We start from the raw sequence: 27,244 nt of genomic DNA, 5'->3' as shown, positions 1-27,244 counted from the left end.
CTTCATCCATGTCCAGAAATAAAACATAATATTCCTTATTTATGAAGTTAAACAGAATTTTATTTTATCTTTGCTAAAGATATGTGCTTTGCTTTTGCCAGTTTCTTTGTTCTTTGCAATATATTTGGTAATTCAGCATAGGAGTTTTCATTTCAAACTCTCCCCCAGCTTATTCCCTCAGCTCCTGAGTTTATAGTTTAGTTTTGACCCCAGACTACTGCTTTCTATTCTTTTCATTTTAACCACAACCGTGCATTTCTGCTATTAAACACAGCAATTCCTCAAACATGCTGTGCTCTTTCATCTTCTTTCCACCCAGAACATCTTTCCTTCCTCTCTAGGTCAGTTCTAAGTTTCATTAAAAACCAGAAACGCATATAACATGTTATTTGTCATTTGTTAGAAGGGTGATTAAAAGCACAGACCCTGGAGACACCTTGCTTAGGTTTGAATCTTAGCTCTGCGATTCATTAGCTACTTAACTTTGGCAAGTTACTTATCTGTGCCTCAGTTTCTTCATCTGTTAAAATGGGGATGAGAAATAAAGAGTTATTTCTAATCGTATTGGGTTGTTATGAGGATTAAATGAGTTAATCTATGTCAGGTTCTTAAGGCAATGCCAGACACAGTAATTGTTAGATTAAAAAAAAAACTAGAGTGTCAGTCACAGAGGCCTTGGAGGAATAAACTAGGGCAGTTCTGAGGGTCTCAGTGGCAAGGTTCACTGGTCATCTTTTTGCCATCGAGTAGCTTGACTCCAACAGCTTTTTGTCCCTGTGGTTTTCCCTCAAGATTCAGATTTCCAAAAGAGAAAATCTGATCGAACGAGTTTGGGTCACATGCCCATTTCTTTGGGGCAGGTAATCAAAGAAGTGCTGGGCCAAGAAAAGCAGCTGCCCACTGTGCTCTCCATTGTTGTGAGACTCAGTTCATACTGCATGTCATGTGCCTTCCTGTAATTGTCTCCATCAGAACCCCTGTGCTTGTCATGTCTTATATAGCTTTGTCATGTGCCTTCCCTTAATTGTCTCCATCACAGCCCCTGTGCTTGTCATGTCTTATATTACTCTTTGGTGGAGCCTTGACACATAGCTGCAATTATTTGTCAATAAGCCTGTCTCTGCTCCATAATTGAAAAGCTCTCTAGAGCTTTTTAAACCACTTTATCGAGGTATGAATAACAACATGTAAAATGCTGTGCATATTCAATGTATACAACTTGGTGAGTTTTTAGCTCATTATTCTTGATTCTTCCTTTTCCATTAACATTCTCCTCCTCCTCATCTAAGTTTATTTGTTCCTTTAGTCGGAAAACTTGTACCAAGCACTCAGGTACTTAAGACAAAAATGAATGAGACATAATCCTTTCTGCAGTTAAATACAGCATGAACATTGAAGTGATAGAGTTTTATACAGTGTATATAGGAATAGAGGAGGGATGTACCAGGATGCTAGCCTGGCGAAGTGGAGGCTCAGGGTGGGTGCCAAGCATCCTGCCTGGAGGAGTTGGTACCTGAGCAGATCTTGAAAGATGGAGAGAGAGCAGTTAACGATGGAAAGACCATTCTGAGTAGAAGGGGCTCCGTATTCAGGTCAGGAAGGAAAGCAACAGCAGAGTACATGCGGGGAACGACACAGATTTTGGTGTCGCTGAAGCATGAGGTAACAGCATAAGAAGTGGGATGCGAGGAGACTGGGGAGGTGTTTACCGCTGGGCTCCAGATCGGTCCTCTGCAGCCCCGCTGTTTCTTGCTGCATACTCCAAACTCCATCAGTTCTCCCTTTAGTAAGTGTTGCCTCACTGTTGTCTCTAGGACCTGTTAGCAGTCCTGCTTAGCCTGTCACAGCCTTCCTCACTCGGCCATCTGCTCCTCACGGGACCTCCCAGTTGATCTCACATTTCCCTTTATGGCTCATTGGTACTAAGGGCTTACTTCAGGGCATACTTGCCCTGCTGTGGGCCTCTCTGCCTGTGCCCCAGCCTCGCTAGTTATTACAGCATGAATGGCATGTACTTTCAGGGGTTAGTTTCAAGTGGTCTTCCCTTTTGCCATCTTTTCCACTTAACTGAAATTCTCCTTATCCCCAAAGCTACCCTATCTACTTTCTTTCCTGTACACTATCACAGTACTCTGCAAGTATCAATACTTCCTTTTTCTTATATAATGATATATAGCTTATGCCCTAAGAGTCAAATTGACCTGGGTTCAAAGTGTATCTGTGCCGTCTATCAGCAGTGCCACCCTGCACACGTGACCTTACCTAATTTTGATCTTTCCTCTCTGCCTCTGTGCTTAGCTGCTTCGTTATACTGCGTAACATTAGCTTGGGTGGTAGGATTAGGCTAGCAGTTCTTTTAACTCAGAGTATTAATAGCTAGAGAATTGTAATTGATTATAAAACTGCAGTGGAGTTCCAGGTCTTAAAGACTTACTCATGATAAAAAATCTAGCACAATGGTTAAAAGCCTCTGGACCCTGACAACTTGGATTCCAGGGCTGTCTCTGCTACTTCCTGGCTGTGTGTTCTTGGACAAGTTAGTTGACCCTGCTTAGCCTGTTTACTCATCTTTATTATGAAGAAAATAATGATACCTATCCCACAGAGTTTGAATAGGAATTAAATGAGTTAAAGCTTGTAAACATTTGCCCTGTGTAAGACATGTAGTAGTAGCTAACATTTATTGAGTGTATGTATTTATTATGAGATAGTCACCGACCTGAAAGATGTGTGAAGACTTATTGCAAGCCTGATTGTTTTATCCCCTTAAAGCTGTCAGTTCTGTGACACCTCACTAGCTCTACCATGACCTTGTCTACTCTTCATATTTGAAAGCTGACTCTCCTTTCTGCCCCTGTAGGTTCCTAGAAGTTATGGCTAGTGCTCTGACTGGTAGTCTTCACCACATCCCTTCTGAAAACCTGTTGAATGCTGTGTGTTCGTTTTGCTTGATGAACCATTTTCCCCTGGCCCCTATTAATCAGCTTCTTCAAAAGGACATCATCCATGATCTGCTGACGTCAGGTAGGATATCAGTGCACGGTGGTGACTAAAATAAAGCAGTACTGCCAGGCTACCAGGTGATTCAGATTGGGGTCTCAGTTGCCGCAGTGTTAGTTAAAACGTGTGGAGCGGGTGCTCCTGATGAAAGGACCAATGATGGTGAAGTCAAAGGGCCATGCTTCAAACCAGCAAACCGGTGGAGGCTCCTTTAGGGACAGATCCTGCCCATAGACGGCAAGAATGAGAAACACAGCGTCATTGTTCTTTTTATTTACACTTCATGCACCTGTGCAAAGGCTAAATGTTCAGGTTGTTCTTTATGCCTTGATCAGAGGTGTTTGTACTTCTAATCCATATGTGTCACGTTTGAAGCCAAGTTAAGTCAACTTTTGCAGCTATAAACACTTTGTCACTCATGGCCTGTAATGAGGGCACAGCCGTTAGATCAAGAAACCAAGTAGTTACCAAAGTAGTGAATTTATTTACTCTTGGAACCAAATTAATTGTTGTCTTTCAGTCTTTACTATTAAATAAGGAGAAGCAATATCAGGCTAGATGTGTAAAATTTGATGATTATCTGGGAATAGAGTATTTTAAATCCTTTTAAAAACAACAGTATGAAATTCCAAAGTTGAAGTGTGGAAAAGGAACACCATGTGCTGATTTTTCAAGCAGTCTAACATGGAGGAAGCAGCCGTGAACCCAGGAGACCTGGAATCTAGTCCCAACTTTGCCTTTAATCAGGAGGCATTTTAACATCCCTGAGCATTTTCCCATCTGTTCAGTGAAGAGTTGAGGCTAAAGCACCTTGAAAGATATTTTAAAGTTTAAAACATTATCAGGGCGCTGACCTACACACTGTGGGACCTAGGGAGACACAGAGAGATTCCTCCTGATAAGAAGCAAATAATCAGAGTTATAGGTGCATTAATACAATTTCTTAAATGTAGCATTCATATTTTTCTTAACTATAATTTTCTTTCTCTCTCTCTCTTTTTTTTTTAAGGTGATGTGGAGAGGAATGTTCACAAGCTTCATGTTTTGGCTGCCTGTCTAAAACTTGATGATGTTCCTTGTCACAAGGACACACACTTAGTGCTGCCACAGCTGTCCTCCATGCCATTACATCCACATGCAAAGGTTGCCGAGGTGCTGAGTAGCCTTCTGGGAGAAGGATGCTTCTCAAAAAGTGTATGGTTGCCACATAATTATTATATCGGTATGAGACTTCATATGATTTTCCTCTGTTTTACTTCTTTTCTGACAAAAGATAAGGAGTTTACTGCAGCAGTCTAGTGTGGTGCAGCATTGGCTCTGGAGCTGGACTGCTGGGTGTGGATTTTCACTCTGCTACTTACTAGTGCTGTGTGTTAGGCACTCACCAGCCTCTTTCCTCATCTGTAAAATGGCAATAATAATATTACCCACCTCACAGGGTTCCTGTGACCAACAAATGAGGTTATACATATAAAATCCAGACCAGTATTTGGCACATGGTAAATAAGCTCAGTATAGCTTACCTGCTGCCATTATAATTATTGGTAGTGGTAGTATACCTTTTCAAACAAAAAATCACTCGGAGCGATGTTTGAAAAATTAGTATCAATTTTTTTCTTTCAGATTTTGAAATCAGAATGGATGCTAACAGGAGCCAAGTGCTTCCATTTTCTGACGTGGATGTGGTAACTTCTGCTACAAATATTCAAAGGTTGTTTACACATACGCATTTGCTGAGCTTTCTAAATTTAACTCTTAATTCTCGAAGACTTCATATTAAATAGCAGTAACAATACAAAGACCTTATATTTGTATAGATCTTGTAATGCACCAAGGGACAACCATTAATCTACCCCTTAGGTATAAATGTGGGACCCTGTGGTTGAAGACAGTGGATTGGAGTTGTCCATTTAATGAAACAGGCAACTTTTTAAAATCAGGTTTTAAAGCTAAACAGTTCAATAAAACAGTGCTAATATAATTGAAACCATCAGTGCAGTGTAAATTTTTGACAAGATAATGCAGTAGTGATCATAAAGAATGAAGGCTTCTACTAAAATCAAATACCCAAAAAATATTTTTCTCTACCGCCAAACCTTTCTAAAGGTAGAGAAACTTTAGCTTTTTAATTAAGCTGTATTGTATATGGATCAAACCATACTGAAGTTAATTAGAAGTAGTTTCCTTGACTCACACAGTACAGAGAGTGTTTCTGGGAGAAATTGATGCTACTCCCTGAGAGAATATTCTGCCTTGTAGGCATCTGGATCAGGTCATATTGCACACACCCTGTGTTCAGTCATTCTTTGTGGAAAGGCTCTGTTAGGGCCTGTAGGGCACACAAAGATGAGTCAGACGTGGATACTGACCCCAAGCGACGTATATCCCCTACTGCTTTGTAGCACATGCACGTAAATATGGTAGAGAGAGGTACAGAAAAAGTCTGTAGGGATTCAAACTCTTATCTACTCATCCCTCTCCACTCATACACAGCTCTGTAACTTTTGCACCTTTCTAAATCCACCTAGCTTGTTCCTTGGCCATCTTTTTCAGCCACTATCTTCCTTCTACTTATTACCCATCTTCCCTCAAAAAGAGGCTTTCTCTCTGACCCAGTTGAAACATCATTTTTCTTTTTCAGGTGTTCATCTGTTCTGGCATGATAATATAATGTAGTAGCTCTCAGCCTAAAGTACCGAGAAAAAATGAGGAATCAGTGTTCCTTTAAAGATACGAAATTTCTCTTACTTTATCTCAGGTAACAGCCAGAGTATGACAGAAGACAGTAAGGATACAAATGTCTTTGTCTCCCCCAATGAACTTAATCTTTCCAAAAGGCCATGAACAATGAAAGACAAATTACACCTTCCACATTTTTGTTACACGTATACATTTTATCTTTTCAACGGTCTTGCCTATCTCTTAGTGTTTTCTTTTTTGTATTTGGTCTCCCCATTCTGGCTTTTAAATGTGTCTGTCTCTGGGAGACAATATTTACAAGCAGAGCATCTTCCATTTGGTATTATCTACATCAGTGCTTCTAGCAGCATAAATAATTATGTTTAGATCAGAGATTAGCTCTGCACAGGAAAGCCCTAAAATGGGTGCTTTCATATCTGAAAATTTTCCTCATCGAGAATGTAGCCATTCTTAAAGATGGTTAAGGGATACTGTTTGTATAAAGCATTTTTATAAGCTTGTGGTTCCTAAAATAGTCTTCATGTACTGGAATATCTGCATAGTCTAGGTAATGAGGAAGTGAAGGACTAACACAGGAGGGAATGGTGAGGAATGTGGTAAGTGGAGAGCTCAGCTTTGAAATCTCCAAAGAACAAGGATGCAGCAAGATTGTACATGGTCATCTCGTTAGTAACTAGTCTCACGTTTTGTGTTTTTGTTTTCAGAGTAGCTGTACTCTGTGTTCCTAGATCTACGTACTGTTTGGATTCAACCCACCCCAGAGGATTCCTTGCTATGAAAATGCGGCATTTGAAAGTAATGGGTTTTCATGTGATCTTGGTAAGAAAAAAATGCAAATGAAATAGTCTTCAGTTACTGATGTTCATTCTACTGGGAATGTTGTGGTTGAAGTTGGTTACTAGGACTAGATGAATTGTCAGCAGTATCGGAATAAGTGTTTTAGTTATTGTTTTCTTTGAAAAAGAACCTTTCTGGTATGTGAGTTGGCTCCTACTCAGCTGATACTGTTATTTACCTGGGGTTTTATAAGTGCTGCATTTAGTCAACTTTAATCATTTTTGTCAAGTGAAAAATGTAAATAATATGTGTACTTCTTTAATTTAAGACACATGAAACCATATTCAGTTTCTAGGTTATCTTGAACAGGAGAAGAAAAGATGTTAATTAAAGCTTTGTTTTCATGGGCCATTGTGAGGCTGTTAAGGATGTTTGTCACTAGAAAGTGCTGGATGACTATAAGGATGCTTCTTCCTCTTCCCTCCTTCTGCTTTCTTTGATTCTGAGCACAACTTTTCTTGAACAGCCTCTCTAGATGTCTCTGTATGGAGCAAGAACCATACGAATAAATGTATATTTATGTTAATGTTAGGACCTATCTAAATGCCACTCATTTGGTCCTGCATATAATGTGAAATGTAAATATTTGAATCTTCGTTATGGTACTTTAGTATCCAAAACTGGATCATGCCCGGATTACCAAGGTTAAGATGGCCCATTTCTCTTAATGGGCTAATCTGTAACACTTTTTTTTTTCATGTTGGCTATTATTTATATTCTAAGGAAGATTATCCCAAGAAAGGATCTTTTGCACCCTTTAGAGGACTTTTAAAGTTTTTTTATAATTTTCACTGTGAGAGCTTTCTTCGACCCTAGCACATAGTCTTACTAAACTTCTAAAATGTGCATAATTATAAGTGGTTGGCTGATGTTATTTTAATATCCTTGGATCTCGAAACTAGCTTTTATTTTATACATCGTCATCTTCTTGCAAACTGATTATTTTCCTCTTTCTTTGGTAAGGTCAATAATTGGGAGATGGAAAAACTAGAGATGAAGGATGCAGTCACATTTTTGAAGAGTAAAATCTATTCACAGGAAGCACTTTCTACTGCTGATATAAATTTGCAAAGCACATGTTAAAGTAAAAAGCAACCTTTTAATGTTATTAGACATAAATTTATAAAAATAACTTTAATAAAGACTACAATTCAGTTGTCGATGGAACTTACCTGACTGCTCACCATAATAAAAAGTGTTATTTCAGTTCACTGCTAAAATTAAAGTTGAGAATGAAAGAAATATTCTCACTGGCACTTTAGAAAATGCTGAGAAAATTCCAGAAGGGTCATTTTTGCAGTCATACCTGTTCCTTCCAGTGCCCAGATACTTCATAAATTCACGAGCTATAGGTTTTACTGTTTCTCATTAGCTTTGATGCATTCAAAACTGGTTTCTTAGTTGTGATGGGTTGCAGGTAAGTTGCTGTGGGCAGTCCTCAGGTTTGGAATCTAAGCTGTTTTAGGACTCAGGTATGGACCACATTCAAGCACTGGCCACAAAGCAATTGGGCTAGGGTCTCAAATTGTAGAATGTATAAGAATTAACGAGGTAGCGTGTTAAAAATGGGTGAGGATCAGGTATCTGCAGTTGTAACAAGCATTCTAGGTGGAAGTGGTTTGTGGACCTTACTAAGAGAAACGCAGATGAGATAGTACAGAGATGGCAAGGAGTCCTAATTTCTTAAGATTGATAGGTTGTGGGTTGCTAACACCACAGTCCTTGCCATTGGTGAGGTCATTCCTTTCTCCCTCTTCCCCTTTCCCCTCCCACCATTTCACAAAGTCTTTTCAAGTAAATATGTAGCTGAGCTGTTTTGTGAGCCAGACCCGAGGGCTGTTTTTCAGTTACGTTTGTTCATCCTTTTGTGGAAGTACTTGTTCAAGTTTGTCACACGCCTGTCTACCTAGTATTTGACTCACTGGGGATACAGCAAGTTCCGCTTGTGAAACCTGAGTGCCACATAAGTTGGTATTGTCTTAGCCCCGTGTGAAAGACCGAGCGCTTGTGCCGCCCCTCCACCCCATCCCCGCAAGTCCTGTGTTGGAACCTAACCCCTAGTGTGATGGTATTTAGAGGCAGAGCTTTGGGAGATGATTAGGTCATGAGGGTGGAGGCCTCATACATTGGATTAGTGCTCTTGTACAAGAGGCCTCAGAGAGCTCCCCTGTCACTTCTCCATGTGAGGACAGTGAGAAGATGACCATCTCCGAACCAGGAAGGGGGGCCCTCACCAGACACAGAATCTGCCAGAGCCTTGACCTTGGACTTCCGAGCCTCTCCCACAGTTAATTTGTGAGGAGTAAATTTCTGTTCTTTATAAGCTACCCAGTCTATGGTATTCTGTTAATATCATCCTGGATGGACTAAGGTACCCCAGATACGCAGACGTGCAATTACTGGACGTCTTACTCTGTGCCAGGCACTGCTAAGTATTGGGATGTATTCTCTCTTTTCATTATCTTAACTCTTTGAGGTGTAGCTGCTATTAATCTCTTGGGACCCTTATTTCCTTTTATCTAATAAGAGGATAAACTATCAAAGCTACATAAATAGGATAGGGCTAGAGTTTGAACCTGAGCTGACATGGACTTACAAACAAAGTAGTCGAGAAACCCCAGGTTGGCAATAAAAGGTCTCTAGCAGTATGACTGCATCTGTCACAGGTTTTATCAACTTATGTTGCCTACATTAAGAGAAGGTTAGAGCTGGAAGGAAATGTATCAGTCATTTAATCCACCTCCCTCATTTTATGGATGAGGAAGTAAAAGTTCAAAGAATTGGAATTTTCTGGAGCCTCAGCCACATCATTGATTTCCACGTTATTTCCACGTTTCATCTCCTACTGCTCTTCAGCTTGTACCTCAGGAAATCTGGACTTTTGTTCCAGGTTAGACGTCATCTAGTTTTGCATACTTGACCAAATGATTTAACCTTGTAATGCTTCAGAACAAGAGTTGAAAATATTCTATTAAGGAAACGAAAATTTTCATTCTTTACATGGTAAGTGCATATCTCTTTCTTCTGGTGGCTAATTATGACTCATTTTCAAAGGATTGGACAAATTTGTGAATACTTGTAACTACCTTTTGGAGGAACTAGTTTTCTTGAATTTGTACCAATTGGCATGACAGATAAAGAAGCATTCCTCTTTTACCAGTATTACTAGTATTAGCATTCTTCATTGCTGTGTTGTCTAAAAAAATCTTGTGAGACTCAGGTATAGAGTGAAGGAAAACAGTTTAAAAATATGTCTTCTCGGGCTTCCCTGGTGGCGCAGTGGTTGAGAATCCGCCTGCCAATGCAGGGGACACGGGTTCGAGCCCTGGTCTGGGAAGATGCCACATGCCGCGGAGCAGCTAGGCCCGTGTGCCACAACTACTGAGCCTGCGCGTCAGGAGCTTGTGCTCCGCAACAAGAGAGGCCGCGACAGTGAGGGGCCCGCGCACCGCGATGAAGAGTGGCCCCTGCTTGCCGCAACTAGAGAAAGCCCTTGCACAGAAACGAAGACCCAATACAGCCAAAAATAATTAATTAATTAATTAATTAAAAAAAAACAAAAAAAACCCCAAAAAGAATTCATTGCTCTGTATCCTCATCAACACTTGGTAATGCTAGACCTAAATTTAAAAATATATATATATATATATATATATATATATATATATATGTCTTCTCAGGATTGTTAATATAAAGATTTACTCTCCTCTCCAGGAGAATATGTAAATATTCTCCTTTTCTGGTATTTATTCAGTTGATTCAAGACAAACAAAAACTACTCAACCCCAGGTTGATTTCATGGACCCATTTCTAACGCAATTAGGGTCAATAAATAAACAAAAAGTGGGAGTTTATAAATCCAAATTCTGACTATTCCTGATTAAATCACAAAATATGTTATACCTCAGTACCAAACTCTTCATGTTAAAGAGGATAATACTAACCTACTTTACTGTATTAATCAACTAAAATAGTGAATATGACAGGTATAAGGTTGATATGTTTATGTATATGGCTTGCTTCTGATGTAGTTTTATGCTAATAAGTCAGCCACCTTGTGGAAGAAATAGGTGTTGTAAAAGATTTTTGATTTTTTTTATCTTTAATTCTGTGTCCTGACTGAGCTTTTTTGGTTTGTGTTTTGAGCAGTGTTAAGATTGGCTTTTGTTTTTGTTTTTTTGATTCTTGAACTTATTTAAAATGTCTATTTATGTTATAATTACATCACATACACAAATGTAAACATCTAGCCAAGAGAAAAAAAACAGGTGATTTATTTATGACATATCTAAATAAAGAGCTCCTAAAAGTTGATAAACACACATTACAAAAGAAAAACGAGTGAAGAGCTGATCAACATGAAAAAATTTCAGTCTACTAGTAATCAAAGACACACATTCAAACAAGTGAGAGATTTTGCCTTTTAAATTAGCATCTTGGGTTTTTTTCTTTAAGAATTACAGTGCTGACAAAGGAAATGAGGCAGGCGCTTGCATATGCTGCTGGTGGGATGTAAATTAATACAACCTTTCTGGAACACATTTTGTGGCTTTTTTCCCCATATTAAAAAAAATAGGTTTATTGAGGTATAATTGACAAACAACAAACTCCATATATTAAAAGCATACAATTTGATAAGCTTTAACAGATTATATATATAATATATATAAATATAAATATATATATATATATATAAAATATCCATGAAAACATCACCACAATCAAGATAATGAACATCCGCCACCCCTAAAAGTTTCCTCCCTTTTTGCCTTTCCCTTTGTTCCCTAGAAACCACTGATGGGCTCTCTGTCACTGTGGAATGCCCTTCAGGTATATGCATGCAGAGTCTTGAGAATATTGGTATCTATTGACATTGACCAGGAGTTAGATTTTTAATTATCTTTGCGCCTGTATGCACCCTTAGTATACACTTGATACATATTTGTATTATTCCCACAATATGTGTAAGGATACTTATCACTCCATTGATTTGATATTTCACCGTGTATGAGCCAAACATTGGAAGCTATTTAAGCATTCATCGTTAATGGAATATATATCTTCTAAGCACTTGCTACTCAGAATGTGGTCCACAGACTAGCAGTATCAGCATCATCTGGGAGGTTGTTAGGAATGCAGACTCTTGGAGCCCATCTCAGACCCACTGAACCAGAATCTGTATTTTAACAATATCCCAGCTGATTTGTATACTCATGAAAATTTGAGAAGTGCTATTCTAAGACATTTTAATATTTGTAAAATATTATCTGGACGTGCCATAAGTTACTTAATGATGAGGGGAAAACTTTACAATTCTATTAAATGGAGAAACAAACACTGACTCTATATACGAGGATTCAAATTTTGTTTTAAATAATGGCAAGAGGTGCATAAAAGGAAGAAAAGGGATAAAAATGTAGAAAGTGGTATTTCTGAATAGTATTGATGGAATTGTAATTTTATTTTTCTTCATACTTTATTTTTCATACTTCAAGAATGAATATGCATTATACTTAAAATCAGAAAGCAAATCATTAGCTGATCTCAATCCATTTCTATTGTTTGATTTCCCAAACAGCATTTTAGAAATTAATGATAACCACTAAGAGTTTAATATATGCCCAGAACTATGGGGGAGATAAAGAAATTAACACAGAGATCCTCTCAAGTTGTTTATAAGACACCATTATTGTATGTTGAAAGATAATCTGATGTATGACAAAGCAGAAGATAAGAGGAAGTCAGAGGGGAAAGGGGTCACTGCGTTGGGTTTTCAGAGCTGAACAGAGCTGAACAGAGGAGGGTGAACAAGATTTGGCAACATACAAAGGGAGACCATATATGATCTGCAAATTGTTTCTCCCAGGTTTTTTGAGGTGGAACGATATTGATGGAGGTACATGTGTTAAATTTTGATATCTGAATTTTAAAAGGGAAAACAGCCAGGAGAATTATCCTTTGCTGAGAATGTTAGTGTTGCAAGTAAATAACTTTCTTACATTTACTGGGAAATCTTGTGTATGTGACACTGCGGCATATATTGCAAATTGGCTCATTCTACTCCATTCCAAGCCTTATCTTTTTTATGTCATGGTGCACAAAGAAAATGACAGCTTTCATAGCGCTAAGTGCGAGTGTATTTTGGTGTTTATTTGGAGCTTAGTAGAAAAAATATATTTTCTTTATATGATGTAATAAGAACTAAAATCAGTAAAATTCTAAGTATTAAGGAAGATTTTAAATATTGACTTTGTGTTAAATTCCCAAACACATTAATTTTTCCAAATTCCTTAATGAGAAGCTTGATCTTGCTTTCTAGACATAACCATTAAATACCAAGTTGTATGCTTGAAATGGCTATATGCAATTCTTGATCAAAATATTTTATCAAATTCTTTGTTGTCATTGGCAGGAAGCTTTACATAAGTAACCGATGGAACAATTTTAAACTATTTTTAAAACCATTCAAAAATTAAAAATTATGTTTAGAGCCCAACAGCTTTCTTGTTCTGTCATTGACAAATGTGATGTTGATATTTTTTTGTGATAATACAAGTGGATCTCAAATGCAATTGAATTTTTTCATATCAAGTATTTACAAATAACAGTGAAGTCCTAATTTATAGAGTGAGTGTGTGTGTGTGTGTGTGTGTGTGTGTGTGTGTGTGTGTGTGTTGATAGAGCAGTCACCCTGCAACTAGCAAATAGACATAAGTCAACATAAGACAGAGATTTGGGGCATCTACCTGGAGCTGTACTTATGAGGAGCTGGCCTTTCCCAAACCCTGACTGCACCTTACCATGAAATGACCCAGCAGCTAGCGTGTTTCTTGTCCATGATGGTCAGTGGCTCACTCAGCAGCAGGCTTCTTAGAAGCTGTCTGGGTGACTGGATGCATTCTCGGCCTCACACAGCATCACAGCAGAGCAGCGAGGGCCTGACACCTCCCATATTATTTATCCTTAGGAGCTGAGTGAACCATCAGACCCCACGCTGTTCAGGCTACCTTCTAGGGAGCATTAGGTGAGGAGGTTACTGGCCAAGAGGCCTTTGGCTGCCCAGCCCTTTGTGGCTCCCCAGAAGGCTGAGGAAATAGATACCTCTTGTTAAAAAACACACTTGTAACCCATTTGTGGCACATGTGTGTGCTAGGCTCACTGGTGGGCCCAGAAAACTAAAATCTATACATTTCCCAAATCCCCTTACAGCTTGAATTCCAGATGTGACCTAACTTCCCCCAAACAGATGTGCCTGCTTGAGATTAAGAAAGCCAGATGAGATGGAGGTCGTATTTCTGCTATTTCTGCCAACAGTCAGGGACGTTGGATTTTTCTGGAATAGCAATAGCAGAGGTCCCAGGGTTTGGTGCAGCAGGATATGGGGCTTCTATTTTGCCGGGGGCAGTGTCGCTACGGTAATACGGAGCTAGAGCTAGCAACGAGGTAGCATGGTCCTGATTACCTAGCTTCTGGGCTGTGAGCAGAGATAGCAGCTCCTCTGGACGGCCAGTTCTGTGGTGGTGTTCTCAGAGGGATTCCTGGAAGTCGCGTTAAAGGCTGCTGCTTCAGCCCTTCCAGTCGTCTTGTACGCAGAAGGGGCCTTCTGTGAATGCCCAGAAGTTGACAACTAAGCACACTGTGTTTGAACTAGAGAGGTTTCTGTTATCAGCAATAAACACTGATAAAGATAGCGTAATATATTACAGTATATACATATATATACACTTTTTATATATACATACACATATATACTACAGTATACTACAGTATATATGTGTGTGTGTATAGGATGTGTATATATGTATTATATGTACACACACATAATAGGATACCTTTCTTTAAAACTTCCTGAGTTCTCTAAAGAATTTCACTCAAGGTAAGACACATATATCACGTGACTAAGACCCACTAGGAATATCCACATATACTGTCAGTTGGTTTTACATGTACCTCACCCTCAGGAGGTTTCTCTAGGCAGCAATAAAATTTCACTGGCAGGTGAATGGCAAAATCAGCCCACCTGTCTTTATTTTCTACTTTTTCTCCTTGTACCCAATTTTCTCCATACTTCCCGATTTTGCAACTCTGCAAATCTGCTAGTTCCATCTTGGGCAATTTCTTTACATTAGGACCCACAATCCTGAAAAAGGGAAAGGGGAAAGGGGAATAGCATCAAGCTTTTGCCCAATTGTCTCAGGAAATTCCTTCCTATTTTACTAAAAAAAGATACAGTAGAGGGAGGAAGACATGGAATTTACTAAGTATATAAAGACTTTTGTCATAACTTTTAAATCAGACAGAAAAGCCAATGCTATCATATTTTAGGACCTTTGAAGTGCTTCAGTGTCACACTCATCAAAACATATTCCGTCTACCTAATTAAATGCTAGTCTGCAAGAAAATCAATTAAAGATAATTGAAATGGAAGGGCAATGCCCTCTTCGCCAGCTTGAGGTTCACATAAACTTGCATCCACTGCTGTCACTCCTGCTGCTGCTGCTGCAGGCGGTAGTTAAAACGGGGTCCTGCACAGTCCAGTCCACAGGCTGTGCCCCTGCTGTACCTGCTCTGTACTCTGCTGCCCCCCGTGCAGAACTCCGCACAGGCCACCGTGTTTTAAGAGCGCATGATCCCGCTTCCTCCAAGTTTTCCTTAGGGTGCTCTATGATCCACAGCCATTTTTCTCAAAGCACCCTCCCAGGCTGGGGTGGTAAAATCAGAACAAGTTTTCCAGTCTTAGCCTCCTATTTTGCCCAATAATGGGTGATCTTGGGTAAACATGTAGCTTTAAGGAAAAACGGGGGCAACCAAAGAAGTGCTGGTCACACTTGAGAATTTACTTGCCCATTTAAAAAAAGGTTGTACTATATGCTTTTCTAAGCCACAGTATCTCGCATGGCAGTCTTTGTCTTAGATAAAATACAAACCAAACAAGACATTTCTCAAACTCATGTTAACTGTGATTTTAATATCAATCTGGATATTTTAATTTTAAAAAATTGTGGTAAAATACGCATAAAATTTACCATCTGTCAACCATTTTTAAGTGTACAGTTCAATGGCATTGTCTATCCATATTATTCTGCAGTCATCACCACCATCCATCTCTAGAACTCCACTCACCTTGTAAAACTGAAACTGTACCCATTAAACAATAACTCACATTGCCCCTTTCTCTAGCCGCTGGCAATCACCATTTACTTTGTCTCTATGAATTTGATTACTCTAGATACGTCCTGTAAGTGGATTCACACGTTTGTCCTTTCGTGTGATGGCTTATTTCATTTAGCATAATGTCCACCGTGTTCATTCATGATGGAACATGTATCAGAATCTCCTTCCTTTTTAAGGCTAAATAATATCCTATTGTATGTATATACCACATTTTGTTTATTCATCCATCCATGAACACTTGGGTTGCTTCTACTTTTTGTATCAATGTGTTGTGTTTTTTTCCCCCCCGAAGAAACTTGTTATTCTCTTGAGTGTTAAACTGTTTTAAATGTTGGTTTCTTATTTCTAGAGCATTTTCTTATCCTAAAGATTACACACCTCTGTATCTATTTATCTATTATCTACCATCTCTCCTAAGAATCTTTTGTTGTTTATTTTTAAATTAAGTACATGTTACTGTATTATATTTTGTGCATCTTCATATTCTTTTACCGGGGACTTAATTTTTGGAAATAGTAAAAAGCCACAGAGGACAAATTTGATGAATTGAGGGTGGGTGATTAGGTAACAATAGTAACGACTACTATATGCCAGGCACTGTACTAGCATTTCACATCCATAGTCTCATTCAGTCCTTATCACCACCCTGTTTGATGGCTATTAATAAATATTAATCTTCATTTTATAGATGAGGAAACTGATGCTCAGGGGCTTTAAGCTTTAAATGCCTTTCCCAGGAGTGCACAATTAGAAAAAAGACAGAGCTGGATCTGCAACCCAAGTCCTTCTGAACCCAAAGCTCATACATGTATCACTACACTATTATTTTCTAAAACTTTCCCGATGATTACAATCACTTGCATACTTGATGAAAATACAAATTCCTGGGCCCTAGCCCAGATATACCTAATCAAAATCTGCAGAGGAGGGACCTGAGAAAAATCACACCGCTTGACCATGGTATCTCCACTGTATTTTTAGTAAACATGTGATAAACATTTAAGGCAAAGAGATTGTGTCATGCAGCTCACAGCTCTGAGGCACTTCCCACAACAGGTACTCGAAATGTTATGACCGTTAGTTATTGGAATGATAATACAGGCTTCAAAGTGACTTCTTTGGAAAGCATATTTGAATGTTCTGCTTTATTGTCACTAAAATGAACAGCGTCACTGCTGTGTAGGTACAACTCATGGCATTTTATAGTGGAAAGAGTAAGACAGCCCTGATCTAGGATTCTGGGTAAGTCTTTTACTTCTCAGAGCCTTGGTTTCTTCATCTGTAAAATGGGGATGCTAATACCCAGTTTGAAGGACTATTGTATATATTAGAAATAAATTATATATATACCCTGTCATGTAGAAGATGCTTAATTGGTGGTTCTTATAATAATAAATAATATTTAATTATAATATAAAATATTAACTATATTTTATAATATGAATCAATAATATTTATATATAAAATATGTAACAGTTATATATTTTATATTCAATAAATATATTACATAATATAAAATATATTCTGTTATGTATAATAATATAACAATATATTATTATAATATATTAATATAATATAGCATTATATTAATAACAATATTTTAATATAGCAAATTTTCTATAGTGATTGTAAATGTGAACTGCAACCCTTGGCAGTGATCCTTATGTAATGAGCTAGTCAACCAGGGTTTCCAGCTGAATTAAGTCTGGAGCTGAAATCTTGAAAAATATGTGCAGAGAAGCTTGTATACCTATCTCATGTATATATGGGGGGGGGCAGGGTGCCGCGTTATTTTAGAAGCAATGTTATAGTGGAAATAGTGAATAAAAATGTCCCCTAGGTGGTGCTGCATCATCGTGAAAATGCAAGTGGGAAACGATATTTTTAGAGGTGACTTTCTTCTGGTCTGAATTTCAAATAAGAGCAGGACAGCTCCCTGAGATGTCTGGGAAAAAATGACCAGGAAGAAAGAGTCTTTTTAGTAGGATTGAGTATACAGTACTCTTGCTGGTGAGGCCCCATGAGGTGTTGGGTTTGCTGTAGTTGGAAACAGGAAGCGGGGTCAGGCCAACTTCTATTCATCCGGTGTTGGAGCCGTGGCTGATTTTGACAGATCGAGAACCATTTATAACTCTGCTTTGGGGGATAGTTTAGCCTGGGATGTAGTGCTTGCCCCTCCGGGGACTAAGTTTGGGATTTGAGGGATGTGAGGACCCCTGGAATATTCAGATAGAATATGCTAATGAATGTTAACAAGAATAGCCCTTTACTGTTTTGTATCACTGTGCATTTCTCAGCTGCACTCGTCCTTTCCAACCTCAATTTCTGGGCAACCTATTTTTCTTTCGGCATCACAAGCAATAGCATCTGGGAAGTGAATCTGATGAATTCTGTCTGGCAACCAACATCTTTCAGACTGCCAGATCCTGGGGGAGGAAACTGAGGTGCTCAGAAGTTGGTTCAGGGCCAGAAATACCTGTCCTTGAGGTCCCAGTGATGGGGGAAGGAGACTGGCCAAATGTGATGCAGAACTTCTGAAACTCCACTTCCTGAGATCATTTCCATTTTGGCAAAATGTGACTTTGGTTTCCAAGGGAAAGAGTTCACATGTATTAAAATGTCTCAATTGCTGAAGTTGCTTTGTGTCCCCCACTAAAGCCTTCTGCCATCAATCCCCATCTCCCAACACATTTTCAAATGTGGTGTCTTTGGAAGGCAACCGTAGCAACTGAGCTTATTCAGAAATGACTGAACCTAGGCAATAAAGGGAGAGGTAACCCTGTGGTATCTTTTACTGGAAACTCACAGGACACTTGATTCTAATAATTGTATAGGCTGAGTATTCTTATCTATGAACATGGCACTGTATGACTGTGAGACACTTGATTCTTGCAACCACCCTATGTAGTAGTCATCATTATCCTTTTAAACAGTTGAGAAGACTGGATCACAGAGATTTTTGATGACTGTCCATGGTTGTACAGCTAGTTAGATCTGCTGGACCCTGAAATCAAAGGACCTCCTATATGATGTAAATGCACTGCCTTCTAAGGAAAGATAGGTCTTTTATTGTCCATTTTGCAGACGGTAAGAATGAGTCACAGAAGCATGGAAATTGTTCAAGGCAGCAGCAGAGCTGCAGGACCTCAGTCCCCATCCCACCAACACCTTTCTGTTTTATACAGCTTTAGAGCTCCTAGGATTATCTCATCTGATGCCCATGGTTAGTCTTTGTGATTGTTTTATCTACTTACAGATGAGGGAATTGAGACATTAAGAGGTTAAATGACCTTTCCCAAGGTCACAATTATTATATTGAAGAAAAGAAACCAAATCCATCTCTCATTTCATGCTACCTTCCTAGATTTGGTGCTTTAAAAGTATTTCATCCATCCGCCTATTCATCCATTTCATTAGAATTTATGAATGTATTAGGCGCCGTATATTACGTGTGGTTGACAAGGTTTTCAGGATTAAGTTTAATTCATCAGTGATGAATCTTACTATACTGTATATAATGGGACCATCTTTGACTTGCGTGTTGTGGAAATACTATTTATGAGTATACACTTTTATATGTGGGAATTATATATTCTAATTAATCTAAAAAATGCATGCTATAGATATGATATCATAAGTTTATCTCTATAAATTGCTTAAAATGACCACAGGGAAGGATGTTATGCTTAAAATTTTTAGTTAAGTCAAAGGCTGATATAGTCTCAAAAGCAACATGATCTGTAATCCTAGGTAGAGCTACCTGCCATGCGGGGAGCCCAGAGTGTGGAGAGGAAGCGGGGTCGGGGCAGAGGGGGGATGGTCCCTGTTCTGGAGGGCACGTCTGTTGGCTTGAACCCATTGTTTACTCAGTGAGGTAGACCATGACTCAGAGAGTGACACTCAGAAACCTTGACTCAGAATTCTTTTGAGAGCTTGATTTGAGTTCTTTGGACACTGTGGGGCTTGGAGATAGGATCCTGATTCTTGCCTGGAACAGCCCAAAGGCAGGAGGTTGCCTGGAGTTGCTTGATGGCAGAGCAAAAGCAGAGGGCAGCAGGAGAGGGCTTTAGGCTTCCAGGTTTCAGTGGGGAGGGGGAAGGCATGGATGCATAACCTTTTCCATGGATTAAACCGATGCCAAGGAAGGTGGCAGGATTGAGTCACCCTGAAAAGCATCGCCCTAGAGGACTTCCTGCCAAGGCACAGCAAACCCAGCAAAAACAGGCCATGTGAGGTCTTCACGGTCAGCTTGAGAGCGCATTGTGAGGGTCAGGGCAGGGACACTGTGGTGTCAGAGGGCTGCAGACAATGGAAAGGGGGGTGTTGGTGGTTGGGTGTCTCTTAAGAACCCCCCAAAGTGGAGGAACCAGCGTTTGTGCACCTAACACACAAAAAAGGCATCTTCACAGAACACAAGGTCAGGGGTTAATATTAAGACTTGCCCCTGTACCTCTTGTCTCTCCTCTCCGTCCTGACCCTGCAGGAGCCAGAGGCAGCACAGTGAGGGGGGCAGGAGTGAAAGAAAGAACAAATGGACAAACAGCAAAAGAAGAGATATTGCTCCTTACTGAGCAGGGGGAGGGAACCTTAAATTGGGTGAGAGATCAGTATTTTGAGAATCAATCAGTAGATGGACTTTTTAATACCTGAAAATGAGACTATTCTAATATTCAAGTGTGGCCCCAAATGCCCCAGTATATGCTTGAGATCTCCTTACTGGGGGAGGAAAGAAACCTGGCAGAGCCGGCATGATGGGCAGGGGATGGGAGAAAATTGAGCTGTATCCAGTCTAGGTACTGATCCAGCCCATAGGTTCACTTCATAAAAGCCTCCCAAGTGCATGAGATATTTTCAGAGGAACCACTGTCTTTCCTTCCCTTGCTCCTTCACCCCCTACAGCTAGGATCTTTCTAGAATTCATATCCTATGTGTTTTTTTTCTCTTAACTTCTGGTTAAAGAAGCATCCCTCGCCCTCCTCTGCTTGGTTTCACATTTTTCACTTTAGGGTTATTACCAAGGAGAGAGAATACTTTTTCCATAAATTGCTGGCAAGAGCTGCTAACTCCCTCTAGGTGACTTTGTCGGGCCTTTAGGGTGAGGGACTCTGAAGGGAATAAACACTACAATTAGAAAAAATTATTTCTTGCAATAAAATATCCTCTACTATTGCTTATAATAGCATATAACTTTATGCGGTACAAGGCCCAAACAAGAGGAATTCATCTGCAATAATTTATGCTCGCTAGGGAAAGGATTTTTTTGTTTATTGTTTTATTCACGATTAACCTGGACTGTAATGATAAGGTTATAATGATAACAACATGACTAATGAAAATGTTTGAGGTGTAAATTTCAGGCAAGATGCTAATGCTAGAATCTGAAAGTTTCAGAGGCAGGGAGCTCTGTGTGTGTGTGTGTGTGTGTGTGTGTGTGTGTGTGTGTGTGTGTGTGTGTGTGTGTGTGTGTGTGTGTGTGTGTGTGTGTGTGTTTCTTGGGGGAAAGGGGAGGAAGAAGGGGATAAGATTACCCTGAATACGTGACTATGGATGGGGCAGGAGTGACCCAGGTGCTTCTCTTCTGTCTTCCAAAGGCTGCTTTGCATTCAAGGTCAGGAGGGCTTAGGGCTCCCACAAGCCTCTTCCTTACTTCAATCCCTCATACAGAATGAGAATTAATCATTACCAGAGCTACAATGATCTTCCCTGCTTGTGAAAATCCACATGTAATTGTTTCAGAGAGGCCGTATTTCTTTCAGAAGTTCCAGAAAATTCTAGCTTCTCCAGGGCTGACCTTGAGTCATCAAAACCCCTGTTCCCACATTCTCGACTCTGGAACAGTGTTTGGTTCCATGACTTATGACTTTCCCAAGGTTTCTGGGCCTGGTCCAGCAAACAGAAAATGTGTGCCCTCCACTTGAGGGAGCAAATTCTTTTGAACATCTTCAGTCATGGCAGATCTTCAAATCTTAATCGTTTGCATTTGACTGTGGTTTTCATAAATGGTTAAAAGTACCTCACAGCTAACATTGGCGAATGAGGTTGATAAAACTGAATTAAACTCTTTTTGGTCAAATGTAGGCATAAAGAGATAATATTCTCCTAAGATATAAACTCTAGCTCTGGAAGCAATTCCGAAAGGAAAATGCACCAGATATTTTGAATGATGTCAGCATCATGGGAATGAGTATAGGGTGAGTCTCCCAGGGAAACTATTTTAAGCCCAGACCCACATATATATCAAGTATAATAATAGGCACTGTCTCTTCACATTTTTCTCAAAGGTTAATTAAATTAAAGCCTCCAGCTTTGAGGTATATATTATTATGCCCATTTCACAGATGAAGAACCCTAGATTTGATTCCAGAGCCATATATGACACATTACATAACTTTGTACCAATCAAACAAAAGACAAGTCATTTTCAAACAAATGTCTCTCATTTTATACTAGAATTTGAAGATACTAATTCATTATTATGGGGATTTTTTTTCACTTCTGAATGAATTTCATCACGGTTTGAAAAGACCCTCTCCCTGCCCTTTCTTCCTTTTCTTGTATTTTGAACTGTAGGGAGGCAGGGTGGGAGTGGGAGGAAAGGCCACTGGACTGAGGATCAAGCCGCCTGGGTTCCAGCCTCCAGCTCCATCGTCAGACTTCTCTGGGGCTTGGTTTCCTTGTCTGTATAACAAGGAGGTCAGATAGAACATCTCTAAGACGTGCAGCTCTCTTTTCTTTACAAATCATTAGCATAAAGCCCAGATTTCCAATTCCAGCTTTTGGTCCAAGGTCCTCCCCATTGCCTCCAGCCACGATTTAAGCTCCTAGAAGAGCTCGCTGTCATCCAGGACTAAGTACGCAATGCTTCGTAAATCAAATTCAACTTTCAACTGCACTGCAAACAGAAAGTTGTACACAGTTGAAATGTTGGCGAATGGGACTTAATGAGCTCCATGTGCCTGACCTCTGGGAACAAATTATTTGGGGAACTGTAGCTGGAACTGGAAGAGTCTAAGGGCATCAGCATCTGGTACGAGTTACTCAGAGTGAAGGGAATCGACCACATTTTTGTATGATTGCCAAATTTGGGAAGGTAGAAATACTGTGTAATCTGTGTGCTCACCTGCTGAGATCATGCTGACAGGTTTCCAAACTTGTCCTCACTTCTCAGGACTTCCTTCCTGCAGCTCTCCTGGGCTTCTTGTGCCCCGAGACCCTGGGGGTTTAGGTCTGCCCAGGCTCTCTTGTTGGATAGGTCAGTGACTTTGACTGACCACTTGTACTTGTTTTGGTCGACTCTGCAACTCCTAAAGGGGCTTGCCTAAAGCCCAGGTCTGACAGGGTCATTTCTCTCCCTTATTCAAAAAATTCAGGACTCATAGCTTAATGCACGCACTGCATGCTCTCGAATTGGGCCTGCACCTACTTTTTGAGATTCCTGGGTCCTTATTCCCCATCCTTGGCCTCCTGTGCTCTAGCCACATTCCAATCTCATCTCCCTGAGCCTTTCCACCTGCTTTCTCCTCTGCAGCATCCCTCCCACCCCGTCTCCACCTGGAAAGCTCCTGATCTATGCAGTTTGAACAACACATGCCCTGGGATGTCTCTGCTCACTCGTTGCCTCCCCATTTGTGATTAATCTTTGTCATTTCTGTGTTCCCCTAACCCTTATATGCAGTTGGGGTGAGAAAGGAGGGGTGTATAATTGCCCCCCATACATTGGAGAGCTCTTCATGAGTGAAAATATATCTGATTAGTCCCTTTATTTTCCAGAGTAGAGTATAATCGGCTCTCAGTAAGTTTATTGAGCGAACGAGTGAAAGAATGAACAGAAAGTCCTCGGAAACTAAGCGGAGTCTCAGTCTTTTGAAGCTTCTCCACCATATTTCTCTTGACTATCTTGTTTATGATATATTAGGCTTTCATGCCATACTAACATCCTTTTTGAAGGCTACTGTTCCAGGATAGGAAAACAACTAATGCTCCTCTGACCTTGGGAAGTTTCTATGGAACAGCACAGAAAGGAACAATACCAGTATACACGCCTGTCTGAACAGAATGCCATTGCTCCCGGAGCTCGTGAAGCATGTGGATGGACACTGGTCTTAGAGATGTGCTTTGAATGCAGTCATTTCCTGTGGACAGTCTTGCAAACCAATGGGTGTCCCAAATTAGAAACTGGCCAGGCAGTCATTTAGGTCTTCCTTTATAAAATAGGATTTAATTCTGATTTTTTTGTTCTTACCTTTGTTTCAATTTATCTCCTAAATCCCAAGACACCCAAACCGTGAATCAGCACCTATCTTCTTAACATCAGATTCTGAAGATAAAGAATATTCATATTTTGGAGATTCTTAACATTGGTCATCTGAAATTAAAATTCAGAAGAATTGATAGTAGTATTTTAATAGGATGTGGTAGCTTTTGAATACTTTTTTTATATGATCCTTGCAACAGTCTTGTGAAATGGACCAGGCAAAAATGAAAATGCGTGTTTTATAGATGCGGAAGCTGAAGCTCAGAGAGCGTGAGTGACTTGTCCAAAGTCACACAGCTGGGAGATTGCCGCACTAATAACTGAACCCGCTATGATTATGGGGTAATACTACCTCTCGTTACAAGGATTTATAAATGAGAAGGCACACACACTGTAGCACGATATTTTTGGCGACCTTTGTAAGTCTTTAACCTTCCAAGGCAAATGATCCATGTTGGGTAACTGGTTACTCAAGCAACTTCTCTGAGGCATTTTCATGGTCTAATGAGAGAAGCATCTATGAGAGAAAATGTGGTTGAGAAAGGAAAATAATGAACATTGACCATTCGTTTGGTTAAAGGTTTGACACAATGTAATTGAAATTACCTGGAGGGAAAAACAGATTGTGAGAGTGTGAGTTTTTGTTTTGTATTGTTTTGTTTTTTAAACTAGGAGTATCCCCTTTCTCCATTCTCAGAGAGGTTTAGACAACACTAAAGACGATCGGGATTCCATTTATTTGACTAACTCTTAAGGAAAAGGTGAGGGTGGTAAAGGTGTTAAGCACTCAGTTAAAAACAACGGACAATTTAAAATTCAGTAAATCGGGTGTTCCCTGTTTAGCCTGCACTTGTTAGAATAATGGAATTTGAGGGTTTAAAACATAGCTTATTTCGAAATGATGCATGAGTTCCCAAAAACCTTGTTTAACATATTGCTGGAATAGTGCATATGAGATGGTTAAAAATGGAAGTAGAAAAAAAATCCCCAACACCCTTGGAGGAATTTGCAATTCATAAAGTTACTGCCAATTTTGCATTATAGTTGCCATGGTAACCATGCTAGGCTTCTGCTCAAATGTTTCTCAGAAGGGGAAGGAATAGTATATAATAAGCTCTTCAATTGTAATTTTTTTTATTGTAGTTGAATTAGTGTGTAATTCTTATGTGAGTATTTTAGTAATCCATGAACATGCACTCTAGTTACGGTTCTGATTTCCTATCTCCGTATGTTTAAGCAATGTATGAAAAGTTGCTGGCTACTAGCAACACTTGGTAATTTATTATTAAAATATTAACAGAAAACATTATCCACGGTAATTAATTATAAAAGTGAAAACAAGAAAGAATTTCAAATCCGACTACAGTAAATTTCCCAGACCAGAGCATCAGCTTTGCTTATTGATTCAATGTGCTCTCAGCCGCACTCTTAGGCTACATTCACAAGTCACCCGGTGCCTCCTCTACCCTTTTCCTCAGAGGAGTCCTACATAGTGAATAAATGAGGACCAAGTAGACCAAAATAATACTTTCATTTGGCCATTTGGATAGCGAGCTTTTTTTAAACGGTAGTTGACGTTTTTGTGTGTGTGCTTTGTTCAGCTTCCGTGGAGCCTGTCTGACAGCTGAGGCGGAGCAGTGCATGTCTGGACATGGAGCTGAGGTCGTTTAGGGTTTGATTTCACATGGGTTAGTTTCGCATGGAGAAGAACTATGGGCTTTGGAGTCAAACACACCTGGATTGCACTCCAGCTCTGCATTTTACTAGCTGAGGCCTTAGGCAAGTCACTTAACATCTGGAACCTCAGTTTCTTCATTTGTATGAATGGGATGATCATGCCTTTTAGAGTGTTTGGAAGAATTGGAGATAATCGGACGTGATACAGTTTGCACAGTGCATTAGCTGCCTTTTGCTGTTGTGACAAACTACCACAAACTTAGTGGCTTAAACCAACATATATTTATTATCTTATAGTGGTGGAGTTTGTGACAAAAGTCCAAACTAGGTCTTACTAGGATAAAATTAATGTGTCAGCAGGGCTGCCTTCCTTTCTGGGGTCTGTAGAAGAGAATCGGGGGATTTGGGGTTGTTTTTTGGTTTTGCTTTTTTCAGCTTCTAGAGGCTGCCTGCATTCCTTGGCTTCTGGCCTCTTCCTCCATCTTCAAAGCCAGCAATAGCTGGGTGATGCTGCCACTTTCCTACCCGCTTCTTCTGCCTCAGGATCTTTGTGATTGCATTGTGCCCACTCAGATCATCTAGGATAATATCCCTATTTTAACATCAGTTGATTAGCAACCTGAATTCCTTCTACAACTTTCATTTTCCCCTGCTGTGTAACATAACATATTTATGATTTCTGAGGATTAGGACATTTTTGGAGGCGGGGTTGGGGATCATTATCCTGCTCACCATACACAATAAGCACAAATAAATGCTAACTATATAATTTTCTATCACTACTATTTGTAGTATTAGTAATAGTAGTACTTACCCCATCTAAGAGAGGGCTCAAACAGGAGTTGAGAGAACTGAGAGAGCTATCAAAATCCAGAGCTGCCTGAATCAGATGTTGGGTTGCCTGGAGTTCTTTGTTGCCTCTCTGTTTTCCGACAATCACACTCTAAGGGATTTGGGTGGGTCCTAATAGTTGGAACCCATATCCCGAGAGCCACCACTGGGACTGCGTTTCATTTCCCAAGTGTCTTGCTTTTAAGTGTTTTTAACTATGAGAAGCTTTATTTCATTAGCATGATTTTAAAAACTGTCTTCTCAAAATGCACTAATTCCTAAAGCCCAAGAGTTCCTTCTCAGGAGGAAAGGCTTCAGGGATCCGGATGAATGTGCCCAGAGATGACAATGGGAGTTCTTGGTAGCGGTCTTCCTGAAGATGGTATCTCCACACTATAAAGTAATGCAAGTGCCCAGTAGCCCTATAAGAAAACAAGGAGGTGAGGGGCTGGTCTGCCCTCTGTCTCCACTGCAAACAGAATAAAAGAGAATAATCTTATGCATAGGGTGTTGATCAGTAAGAAGGAAAGCATTCTGACCAATGTTCTGCCCCGGAACACTGTGACCAAGGAGATGGTGCAGATACATCTGGAGGTCTCATCTGCTTGGGATGGGTTAGGTGTGGCTCTGGGTAATGGCAGGCAGATGGCTGAGTGTCCACCCAATTCCTTTCTTCCTTTATGAGGAAGAAGTTTCCTCTCTGCCTCTGTCTCTGTCTCTCTCTGTTTCCTAGATGGGGCTTGCATTATTGCTCCCATAGTTTTCTCCAGA

General features: G+C 39.8%; 1 protein-coding gene across 4 annotated transcripts in view; it reads left to right on the top strand.

Moving 5' to 3' along the window:
- FASTKD2 (FAST kinase domains 2) overlaps window positions 1–27,244 on the top strand; it is a 53,042-nt gene that overhangs the window by 7,886 nt on the left and 17,912 nt on the right. For 2 of the 4 annotated variants that reach the window (XM_067740849.1, XM_067740852.1), the window contains exons 8-12: window positions 2,861–3,024; window positions 4,010–4,222; window positions 4,624–4,711; window positions 6,405–6,519; window positions 7,501–7,697. In XM_067740849.1, coding sequence (XP_067596950.1) covers window positions 2,861–3,024; window positions 4,010–4,222; window positions 4,624–4,711; window positions 6,405–6,519; window positions 7,501–7,620 — 700 coding nt within the window. In that variant the 3' untranslated portion in view covers window positions 7,621–7,697. Of the gene's footprint in view, window positions 1–2,860; window positions 3,025–4,009; window positions 4,223–4,623; window positions 4,712–6,404; window positions 6,520–7,500; window positions 7,698–9,817; window positions 11,879–27,244 lie in introns of those variants that run through there. The other 2 variants (XM_067740850.1, XM_067740851.1) reach the window with 2 other exon arrangements.

Source organism: Pseudorca crassidens, chromosome 6 (genome assembly GCF_039906515.1).
Source record: "Pseudorca crassidens isolate mPseCra1 chromosome 6, mPseCra1.hap1, whole genome shotgun sequence".
Lineage (NCBI taxonomy): Eukaryota > Metazoa > Chordata > Mammalia > Artiodactyla > Delphinidae > Pseudorca > Pseudorca crassidens.
The sequence above is the reverse complement of the archived record's forward strand: the minus strand, read 5'-3'. Positions and strand labels throughout refer to the sequence as shown.